The 12,204-nt window shown below is 34.8% G+C and overlaps 1 protein-coding gene across 1 annotated transcript in view; it reads left to right on the forward strand.

The window, feature by feature from the left end:
- Positions 1–12,204, forward strand: part of COL24A1 (collagen type XXIV alpha 1 chain) — a 391,807-nt gene that overhangs the window by 348,578 nt on the left and 31,025 nt on the right. Inside the window, exons 53-54 of the mRNA XM_035018127.1 lie at positions 2,180–2,233; positions 6,501–6,536. Of these exons, the coding sequence (XP_034874018.1) occupies positions 2,180–2,233; positions 6,501–6,536 (90 nt within the window). The remainder of the gene's footprint in view (positions 1–2,179; positions 2,234–6,500; positions 6,537–12,204) is intronic.

Raw genomic sequence — 12,204 nt, forward strand, 5'->3', positions numbered from 1 at the left:
AGGTCATGATGTCAGGCTTGTGAAATGGAGCCCCGCCTCATGCTCCTTGCTGGGCGTGGAGCCTGCTTGAGATTCTCTCTCTCCCTCTTCCTCTGCCTCTCCCCCACCACCTCTCTCTCCCTCTCTAAAAGTATAAAATATATAATAAATAATAAAATAATAACACCTCATGTTTCAGACACATTTAGATAAACATAGACAATTTTTTGCTGTTTGGTCTCCTGTTTTCTAGAGTTCATGTATACCTCTCCATTCTTGTAACAAATCATTATTTTAGAGAGTCAGATCATGGTGAAGTTCATTGGATGAAAACTTTGTTGACTTTTTTCAGTGATAAACCAGTCTAGGGCTTAAATTTGATTAGAGAAATCAACTCTCTTGATTTGATTGTGGATCTTTGAGATTTGGGTACCATATTTACAAATTATCACTTAAAGTCAGTCTTTGTATTTAAAAGTGATTCCATTAGATTTACTCTTATAGTACCAGCTAATTTATCTCATTCTAGGGTATCTGTGGATGGACTTTATGACATAATGATCTCAATTGCTAGTATTTTCTGTACCTTGGCAGGAGTTGGACAAAGAGAGAGCCTATTAGATAACTACATTTAAGAATTCAGGTTAAGTGTGAGCCAGAAAGACTGAAATTTGCTGCGAGTGGGAGTGGGGGTTGAGGGAAAATAACTACAACAGGTATTTTGTATTCATAAAAAAAGTGGTAAGTCAGACAGAGAAAGGAAAATACAGTGTGATCTTACTTGTATGTGGAATCTAAAAAATAAAACAAGCCAACAAAACAAAACTGAAGCAGATACATAGATATAAGGAAACAAACTGTTGGTAACTAGAGGGGAGGGGTTGGGGGCAGGCAAAATAGATGAGGGGAATTAAGAGGTACAAACTTCCAGTTATAAAATAAGTAAGTCATGAGGATGTAATTTACAGAATAGGAAATGTAGTCAGTAATATTGTAATAGCTTTGTATACTAGATAGTAACTAGACTTAATGTGGGGATCATTTTGTAATGCATAAAAATATTGAGTCACTGTGATGTACACCTGAAACTAATAGGATATTGTATGTGAGTTATACTTCAATAAAAAAAAAAAAGATAGGTTCCGTACATAGTTAGGGAAGAGTTGACCAGATTGAACTTATTCAAAGTTATCTTCATAATCAGTAACAGCTTACAGTTTCAAAATCATTTTTCACATTCAATTCTCACAATGGCCCTATGACACAGGCAATCTTATTTAACAGATGGAGAAACTGAAGTTGGTCACATATTATGTTCTGAGTTTCTTTCCCAAACCTTCTCTCAGTTCCATACTGCATGTCACTCAGATATCTCCTTCAACGTCTATAAAGTTATTCAAAATTTTTTTTCTTTTTTTTATTATTATGTTCAATTAGCCAGCATATAATACATCATTAGTTTTTGATGTAGTGTTCAACGATTCATTAGTTGTGTGTAACACCCAGTGCTCATCACCACACGTACCCATCACCCGGTTACCCATCCCCCCACCCCCCCTTCTGTAACCCTCAGTTTGGTTCCCGGAGTCCAGGGTCTGTCATGGTTTGTCTCCCTCTCTGATTTCTTCCCATTCAGTTTTCCCTCCCTTCCCCTGTGGTCCTCAGTGCTATTCCTTATGTTCCACATATGAGTGAAACCATATGATCGTCTTTCTCTGCTTGACTTATTTCACTTAGCATAATCCCCTCCAGTTCCATCCATGTCGATGCAAATGGTGGGTATTCATCCTTTCTGATGGCTGAGTAATATTCCATTGCATATATGAACCACATCTTTTTTATTTTGTTCATCATTCTATGTAGTCTTTTTATGTAAAGTGATTGCATTTGTTATGTAATGACCCACATGTAAAATGGCATTATTGAAATTATCACCGTGTGAAAATTGTAATGCTGATTTATCAGTTTATTAGAAATTATACAGATGTAACTCTCCTGATAGGAATCTATAATAATATATAGAATTGTGTCACATATGGCAAATCAAAAGTACTATGATTTCTTCTGATACTATAAGATTTTATACTAAAAACTGGAATTATGTGGACATGGACTATTTTACCGTTGCACAAGAAATTTTCTAGAATTTTTCTGCATTATACTGGCAGTGAGACTGACTGATTTTCTTTTACCTCAACAGGGAAACACTGGCCCCTTTGGCAAAGAAGGTATAATAGGCCCAACAGGTAGAACTGTAAGTTTGTTACAATATAGGCCTTCCTTTTCTTTTTCATATTCTTGTTTTTTCCTCTTTAACCCTACTTCTAGAGTAACCCAAAAAGGATCCACCCTGGCTATTTGAGAAGCCAAGGGCAAAAATAGATGTACATTTTCATTTAGAAGGTGGTTCCTGAGAACTTAGAGATCATATGTGTAATGAAGGGGGTGTATATAGTGAGGTAGACACTTAAAACTTGAGTTAAGAAAGGAAAATAGAACTGGAGCAGGGGAGAAGGGGCTGAGCATCATTAGTATAGAGGTGATCACTATAGCAATAAAAGGAATCCATTTTCTGAAGGAGAAAGCTTAGCAAAAGAACTTCAGGCAGCCAAGATTTGAGTCTTTGGAAGTGCCGACCTACTATAAAGGAAAGAGATAGTTGGTGGGAATACCAGGAAAACAGAAAAGCACAAGGTTCAGATAGATGAGTTTCAAGTAAGGAGTGGTTAACAGTGATCTTTAAGAAAATAAATTGTAGTAGAAGATAAAGTACAGACTGCAGTAAGGAAGGAAATAAATATAAATATTTAATAACTTTTCTCAAATTCCTGCAACAAACTTTTGAAGTAGGTATTATTTCTATTTAAGACATGGGGAAACAGATTAAGTTTACAGAGGTTCACCTAGTTATTCAAGGTGGTACAACTAGTGAATTACATAGGTGATGTTTCTTCCTTCAAGATCAGTGCTCTTTCTGCCCCCATTCAAGCTGTGTCTGGACAGGAAACTGAGACAGTTAGTAGAGGCCAGTGCCTTTAGAAATTTGAGTACGAAATAAAACAGAAAAATAAGACAATGGCTGGCAGAGTGGTCAGGGGAGAGTTTTACAATACTAACAGTAGTGTAAACCTACAAGAGGAAGAACCCAATAGGTAGGGGCATGTTGAGATTTGGAAAGGAAAGAGGTATTCCCTGCAGGGAATCAATATTTTGAATCCTTTGAAAGTATTATATGGAGAGGCACACAGTCTTAATATAGAAAATGGAATGCTTTGAGTATAAAGTATATTCTCTTTGATAAATTAGGGAAGAATTTCCCACCAAAATTGCTGAATTTTTGGTTTTACAAAATAAAAAGTGTAACTCAACATTTCTCTAGATTTTCAGCATTTACCACTCAGAGTTATAGTCAGCATTTACCACTCAGAGCTATATAAGTGGGAGAATTCTCAGATTTTGGTGGGTGGTTCTTCAGCAAGCTAAGAAACACATATTTGCAATTACTGAATGATTGTTCTCCTCTGTCAAAAAATGTGAAAATTTAATTGGTCAAGGAAACTATAATAAAGAAATGGCTCAATTAAAATATCTTTTGTTTATAGATAGTTCTTAAAGGTCCTTATGATATTCAACATGCACACCAAATATTTTCCATATTCCATTTTTTCCATTCTAAAGAAACTTCTAAGAAAAGTTCACTATGAGAGAATAAGCACTTGAGAATGGCCAATACTTTGTGGGAAAAAAGAAAAAATTGTGGTGGGGCGTGAAAGACTTGCTTTTCCAAATAAGGAAACATTACTTCTAAGTCATTGTAAATGAAACTATATGGTAGTACAAAGGAATAAACAAATAGATGAGTGTAAACAGGCTAGAGCCCAGAATTAGATCTCAGAATATATAGGAATTTAATTATAACAAAAATGGTATATCTGGATGATTGGGGCTGTAAATTAATAGGAACCCAGAATCAAACTGGTTTTAATAATAAGGAAATTTATATCACATATAGGAAGCCCAGAGGTAGGAAGGGCTTCAGATTTGGTTAATTTAGTGACTCAATCATGTTATCTAAGACCAGGTTCTTTCCATGTCTCTACTCTGCCATCCTGAGTGTTAGCTTCATAATTAGGCTTCTAGCAAGATGACTACAATTTCTCAGCAATTACATCCAGACATAATTATCCAAAGTGAAAACAGCCCTATCTTGGGAAAAAATAAATTTTTTTTCCAGAAGTCTCCCATAGCATTTTTCCTCATGTCCATTGATCAGCCACATGCCCATTCCTATACCAGTGATAGGGAAAGGAGATGGAATTATTTTTAGTCCTACTGTTGCTGTAAGAAATTGGAACCCTATTTCACCCAACTTCTTTAATCTTTTTTTTTTAAGACTTTAAAGTATAAAAAAAAATCTACAAAGCTAAAGTGTAGCTTAAGGGTTGAGAAGACCTTTTATATAAGAAAGGAAATCTTAAAACTATATAAAAGAACAGAATATGTGTTTGCTTGAAAATTTTAAAATTTTGAATGGAAAAAGATTCCATAAGCAAAATTAATATAAGCTGGGGAAAAGTAATTGCAAAAACATATAATGATTTCATGTATAAAGAGCTCTTACAAATTGGTATGAAAAAGATAGAAAACTCAATAGAAAATTGAAGAACAAATCCAAAAGGTCAATATTTATTTGGAAAGATGCTCTCCTAACTTACAGTCACAGAATGCAAATTAAAGTAATAATAAGATATTACATCTAACTTATCAGGAGGGTATTAGGGAGAACAGTTTATCACTAGTAGAAATGTGAATTATAGCCTTCATGGAAAGATATTTGTTAAAATGTAAGTGCATATACCTTATGACCAATCAGTTCCACTTGGAGGAATTTGTGCCACGGAAATTAAGCACTCAGTACACTAAGGAATGTTTACAAAGATTTTTTTCACAGTAATGGCTGTATTAGCAAAACTTGAAATCACATGTTCATCTGTAAAAGAATGGTTGTGTAAACCATGGTCTAGCCATTTCATAGAATACTACGCAACTATTAAAAACAGTTATATCTAGTTCAGCTGCCTTGTGGTTGTTCATGATGTATTAAGTGTGAAAAATCTGATGCATACAAGAGTATATAATATGATATCAATATTATAAAATATAACAAATCACCCCATACATACATAAATATATTTGTCAATACTGATTAGGAAAAACGGTATGAAAAAACGTACATACCAATTTGTTAATACTGGGCTGGAGGTTGGGGGGGGCATAAAAACAAGTTCTATAAAGGTATCTTAAAAATTAGTTTTTGAAAGTTAATATCCCGGTTTAAAAGGAGTTCAGAACAAGACAGGAAACACAAAAGAAGTGATATCAGTGGTGAAGTAATGAGATCGTATTTTTAGCCTGCAAGATGAACAAAGAACGATAGTACATGGTGTGTGTCAGAAGACATACACTCCCATATATTGCAGGCGTGCATGCAATCTCAAACAAACTTTCTGGAGGACAATTTTTATAGAGTACAAGGATATTTGTCACAGTGTTATCATGACCAAAATTAGAAATAATCTAATAGGAAATTCAATAAAAAGGTTATAGTTTATTAAGCACAAATAAGCATTATAATTATCTGGAAGAATGAGGATTAATATGGAAAATATTCATAACATATTGTGAAAGTATAAATTCAGGTTTTGAAAAGATGAATAGTAGTATCTCATTTTTAAAATAAAAAATACATATATAATTTCCACAAGGATGAAAACAAAAATATTAGCAGAAATTTTTTAAATAGTAGGTCCGTCTAATAACAGACTATACTTTCTCTTCAAGTGTACATGGAAGATCACTGAAATAGACCATATTTTGAATCATTAAAAAACTTTTTACTAAACTTAAAAGAACTGAAGTCATACAAGGTATGTTCTATGGCCATAATGGAATTAAAGTAAAAATCAGTAAACTGGAAAGATAATAAGAAAATCTCCATGAAATTTAAACCATGTGCTTCTAAATTATCCATGGATCAAAGAGAAAGTCTCAAGGAAAGTTAGAAAATATTTCAAACTGAATGTTCTTGTATACAACATAGCAAAGTTTGTGGGATGTAGCTCAGGAGGAGGAATAGAAATAGAAAATGAAAGAAAAGGAGGACATCACCCTAGAAACAAGGTTTTCAAAGGTTGAAGTAAACAAATATTAGAAGAATTTAATCTGGTAACTTCCCTTCTAAATCGATCTGTAGTTGATTGTCAGATCAGCTGTTTTGACTTAACTGAGTGCTTGTTATCCCTGTCTCACTTTGTGCACAACATGATAAATCAATAAATTGTTTTTGTTTGGGTTTTGCTTTGCTTACTTTAGGAAAAGGAAACTAGAATTTATATAAATTTGCTAAAGAAGTCTTGCTAGATGGAACAAAAACATAAGTTATCATGTTTCTGTATATAGCCTCAACTACATTGGGTAGATAACTCAGTAGCACTAAACCAACATTTTTTGTTTTCTTGTAGGGACCCAGAGGTGAAAAAGGCGTTAGAGGTGAAACTGTAAGTTTAAATTTGTGGTTATAGTATCACTTGTCACTAGGCTATGTCAGTTCCATAAAAGCAAGGGCCTTGTTTGATTTTTTTCATTATTATGTCTCTAATACTTGGGGAGTAAAAACAAAATTACAGTTTTCAGGAAGTAGAACTAATCTATATGGCACATTGTAGTGAGACCTGAATATAACCCCTAAACATGTTTAAGAACCTGCCAGTCAAATTCTTGCCAGGCACTGTGTGAAATGGCATGTTTGCCTTGTCGGGCGTCAGGCATCTGCTCTGTGAGCCTTCTACACCAGTGCTGGGTAGGAGCACAGCCAGGTGGCCTTAGGGGTATGGCCGCTGTGTGCAGTCAGTGCCCAAGAGGGGCAAAGCAGAAGCAAATCATGAGCTATATACTGCAGCCAACTGGAAACAATTGTGAGAGGATGGACAAAAGGTACATAGCACATTCTGGCCCTATATGGCTTACGCTGGCACTATTTCCTACTTTTCTGGGATGCCAGCTCTTCCAGGCTAAAGGAGATATTTTGTAAAGAGGCCACTTTCCCAGCAGAGATTCTGCTGAACTTACTAAAGCACCAGCTTAAACAGAGCGCAGGCATGGAGTAAAATGAGGGGGAGCGAAACCAAGTACAGAAGGCAAATAAGAATAAACTTAAAGGTTGCAGAAAAGTCTTGCTTAGAAGGTAATGAAATTACATTGACAGCTGACATTTTCTCTTTTCACCGTAGGGTATGCTTGGGGCTCAGAATAAGTAAGTTGCAGTTATGTTAAGTAGCTGAAGAGGAGAAATTAAGTGATTTTAGATAGCCTAAGAATCCCCAGAGGGATCAAATCAGGGTTAGGAAACCGCAAGGCCCTATGGCAATGTCACAGGCATATCGTATGAAAGAAAATTCAGCGGCTCTGATGGATTGCAAATTCAGCGGATGATGCCTGAAATTTTAGGTTGTGCTGATAGACATATGGCATCCAGAATAAAGCAGGTGGTGGCACCAGTCAGGCCATCCCCACAGGGGAACATGGACAAAAGTAAAGCACATTCAGAGAAGGGCTCTCTCAGATCAGTGATCTATCTGGGAGCCATGTCCTGGAAAAAACAGTCAAAATAGCTGGAATGTTTTGCCCTAGCCAGACTTCTGCAACCTGAGCATCCCTTTCCTTTGTTCTCACTGCTCTCTCTTCACTTCCCGAGTTTTGCACCTGCTTTTTTCTTGCCCATGCTCTTTATCCCTGTAGTTCCTATTCATGAAGTTGTAATTTAAAGATAATTTGCTCAAGGTGGACTTACTTGCTCACACTTTATCCTCAACCCAACTGCCACCTGTGGACATAATAACTAGTAGTCAGGACATAGTACAAGGCCTGGGAAGTGTTCCTTAGTCTTGACTTAAATGTCCTCTTCTCAGAGAGGCTTTTTCTCACTAGCCTATGTAAAATAGCAATGCCCCCATCTGCCTGAGATTCCCTATCTTTTCTTAATCTGCTTCCTTGCAACCTGACATATTACATATTTATTTGGGTTTCTTGCTTTTTATATCTCTCCTCACTAGATTATGGGCTCCATGACACAGACAATTTTATCTGTTGTTTGTTATAAAGCTGTGTCTGCAACACCTAAGATGGTGCCTACCTTATAGTTCGTGTTCAATAAATATTTAGTAAATTACCGGTGAATGAATCAGAAAACATTTGAGGTGTTGGGACATGATAGTTGTCTTTAAACATTTGAAAGGAAGAATCTGTATAATATGAATGACTCTCGAGGATAAATTTTAAATTGTTTGTTTGTTGAATTGAATTTTCCATTTCTGTGTTTAAGTAACTGACTGCCTAAAGACTTCTAGGTACCTATTATGTTTCCGAATATATCCTCAAGGCGGTGAGCCTCAAATAATACCAGTACATGGGGCATTTTTGGAATGAATTTTTATTAGCCAAGATCTATTGTATTGAGACAAATATGATACTTCACTCTTCATACAAAGATCAGAAATGTAAGAATCTATCAAGCAGGATTTATAAATCTTATTTTTCAATCTTCTGTGAAGATGGCATAAGAATTTATAAAGCTATGCCATTTTATACCAAGACCAAATCATTACTCAATGCCTTAAAGTTAAAAAAAAAAAAAAAAGGTTACAGCTCATTATACAATACATGAATGTAGCCCCTTTAGAATAAATTTGGGTTTCTTGGCTAGGAAGCTTTATATCTTCTACAATTTAACATTATAAACTCTAGTGTTGGTCCCAAATAGGTCCTCTCCACCGCTAAGAAAGTTGTTTTTGTATTGCCATATATTAAAGAGTGACTTTTTCCTTTCTATTCTATATTTGCTCCATATCTGCCTATATGTGCTCCATATTTGCCTGCCTATGGACTATTTTAAAAATAAGTCTTCGCACTCATATATATATATATATATATATATATTTATATTTATATTTATATATTTATATATGCTCTAAACTGACCCAGAGTTTTATGACATCTTAAGAAGCCTTCCTAGCATATAGTGTGTAGAACCCCTTCCTCTCCCCTGCTTCAAAACTATTATGTTAATGGCAAATTAATCTTAAAAAGTTATAAAAATCTCCAGGTTTCCATGAGGCACCAAACACTGTTAGAATGTGATTAATTTATGAAGTAAGTAATGCAAAAATGATCAACAGATATATAAGATACAATTAGTAAAAAAATAAAATTTTAACTCATAACAAAAATAATACCCTGGTGTCAATCATCTGAAAAGGATTTTGACAAAATGGCACAACTTGAAACATATAGCTTAAAGCCACAGAAGTGGAAAAAATAGAGAATGATCTCAGCATTTAAATTTTTAGATTAGCTGCCTCATTTTTATAGCATATTATTTAATGAAAATCAGTAAAATGTTGAAGAATACAATTGACATTTTCTCACATATTATAAGTTCATGTGTCTTTACAGTTCTTGATTAGCAGAATTATCTTATTTGCCTCCAGTTTGAAAGTGAAGAAGATGCCTTATAAGGAAAAGCTAAGTTATGGGAAAATATGTCCTAAATATTAACAAATTAAGAATTTAAAGTACATATGTATATGATTCTTTTTAAAATTCATAGATAGTATAATTCATCCAAATAAAAAATTATCCACCTCTTTTAATTCAAGTACATACTTCCTTATATTCATACAAACTTCAAATTTAAAATTCCCAACTTGTATGTGTGTGGTCACCTTCTTTCTTCAAATATAAAATATGAAGAAGAAAATTGATAAAATGTTTGAAAATCACAATTTTAAAGTGAATCTTAGAGATTTATCTTCACCAAATCTTGTTACAGTTGAGATATCTGAGATTTAAATGTGCAGCAACTCACTCAAGGACATACAGTTAATTAGGTACAGAGATAAGACCAGAACCCAGGTCTCCCAATTCCCACACTATTGTACTTTTCTATTAATTATAGTATGTCTCAGAAAATAAGCTTTAGGAGCAACTTGGGCAAGAAGATGGTATAAGATAGATAGATACATACATACATACATTAAGAATAGCTCAGCCATTTATATGGCAGATTCCACATGAGTACATTCCTAATTGTAGTTATCTTCTGTTCCTTATAATTCACTGATTCCATCCTAATCATATTACTTCTAATAAATATTATTTAATATTACTAAATTACCAATTAAACCCTCTAAATCAGTGGTTCTCAACCAGGAGCCATCTCCCCAACTACACACACCACAGGAGACATTTGGCAATATGTAGAGACATACTTGGTTGTCACAACTGCAGAAAAGGGAGAGTTGCTAGTTGCATCTAGTGAGTAGAGACTAGGGATGCTACTAAACATCCTATAATGTAAGCTGCTCAATTTATAAATGAGAATAAGGAAGCTCTCTGTACCTAAGCCAGCCTAAAGTGAAGATTATGAAACTAAGTCAAGATTGCATTTACATAAAGGCAAAGTCTAACATACTCGGGTTCAAGGACGTGCACTTATCAGTATTTTTAAAGAGTAAGAAAAAATATGTTACCTTTGGAGGATCAAATGTGAATTCTGGGATTAAATGGAAAGAGTCTATTTCCAATAGTAGTGCTTTGACTATGGCCAAATTATCACCATAACCATTCACATTAATTTGGTTTCCCTTTAGGAAATTAACATAGACAATCATAGTTTCATTTTAAACTGCTTTTTTATAAACTGCTTTAGATACTTTTTCTATAGTATCTAGAGAGAGTGAGCTAAAGGAATAGAAAAAAACTAATAAATGCTATATTTTTGAATAATATTTTGTTTTACTTGGCTAATTGCCTTGTTCTATGTAGTTATTTTCTTAGGGTTGTCTTGCTCTGTCTTGTTTGGTTGCAAGTATTTCATTTGATCATATTTGCGATGACCTGACTTGTTTTGGATAACAAGCTGAAAAGAAATTAATAAAATCAGCAGTAGAAGTAGTTTCTTCTTTTTATGATAAATTCCTCTTTCAAAGTCAAAGATAAAACATATGTTTTGTCCTGAACCACCAGAGAGATTTTGCAAATATCAGAAATATGCCAAGTGGGGTGGAATGTCAACTGTTTATTTTTACAATGTTGTTCCAGAATGGAGAAACTTACGCAGCCAAATTCATTCTGAGCCTCCATATATTTAAAGGCTATCTCCGATAAGACATTTCTGTAATTTATCATGCAGCTCCTGAGGTACAAGTTTTGTACATTCTTTACTTTCAATTGTAATCATAAGCCATGCAAACTAAGAAATGGCCAGCAAGCATGGTACTGGAGTACTCTATCATTTTTTAAGTTACTATTGTTGGCTCTAGTTGTCACAGGATATTTAGAATCAACAGCTCTGGCAGTATTTAATATAAGTCAAGCATAACATCAACATTATTCAAATCTCAACTGAAGATAAATTGTGTCTTGTCATCTTTTAACCATAATCTGAATTTGACTCAATGTCATCTTAACATTCAGCTGACCATCAAATAAGTGAAAGTTTGAGCAGACATTCTTTTTTTTTTTTAAGATTTAATTTATTCATTTCAGAGAGAGAGAGAGAGCACAAGTTGGGGGGACAGGCAGAGGAAGAGGGAGAAGCAGACTTTCCGCCGAGCGAGCAGGGAGCCGGATGCGGGGCTCGATTCCAGGACCCTGAGATCACGACCTGAGCTGAAAGCAGATGCTTAATGACTGAGCCACCCAGGCACCCCAAGCAGACATTCTTTTTCTTTTTTAAAATTTTATTTATTTATTTGAGAGAGAGAGAGCACAAGCAGTGGGAGGGGCAGAGGGAGAAAGATAAGCAGACTCCCCGCTGATCAGGGACTTGGATGTGGAGCTGGATCCCATGACCCTGAGATCATAACCTGAGCCCAAGTCAGATGCTCAACTAACTGAGCCACCCAGGCTCGCCTTGAGCAGACATTTTTTTTATTATTATGTTATGTTATTACATCATTAGTTTTTGATGTAGTGTTCCATGATTCATTGTTTGTGTATAACACTCAGTGCTCCATGCAGTACGTGCCCTCTTTAATACCCATTACCAGGCTAACCTATCCCCCACCCCCCTCCCCTCTAGAATCCTCAGTTTGTTTCTCAGAGTCCATAGTTTGAGCAGACATTCTTTTTTTTTTTTTTTTAAGATTTATTTATTTATTTATTTGA

The sequence above is a fragment of the Mirounga leonina genome, unplaced genomic scaffold (assembly GCF_011800145.1).
Source record: "Mirounga leonina isolate KUSES-001 unplaced genomic scaffold, KU_Mleo_1.0 Mir_173, whole genome shotgun sequence".
In the NCBI taxonomy this organism is placed as follows: Eukaryota; Metazoa; Chordata; class Mammalia; order Carnivora; family Phocidae; genus Mirounga; species Mirounga leonina.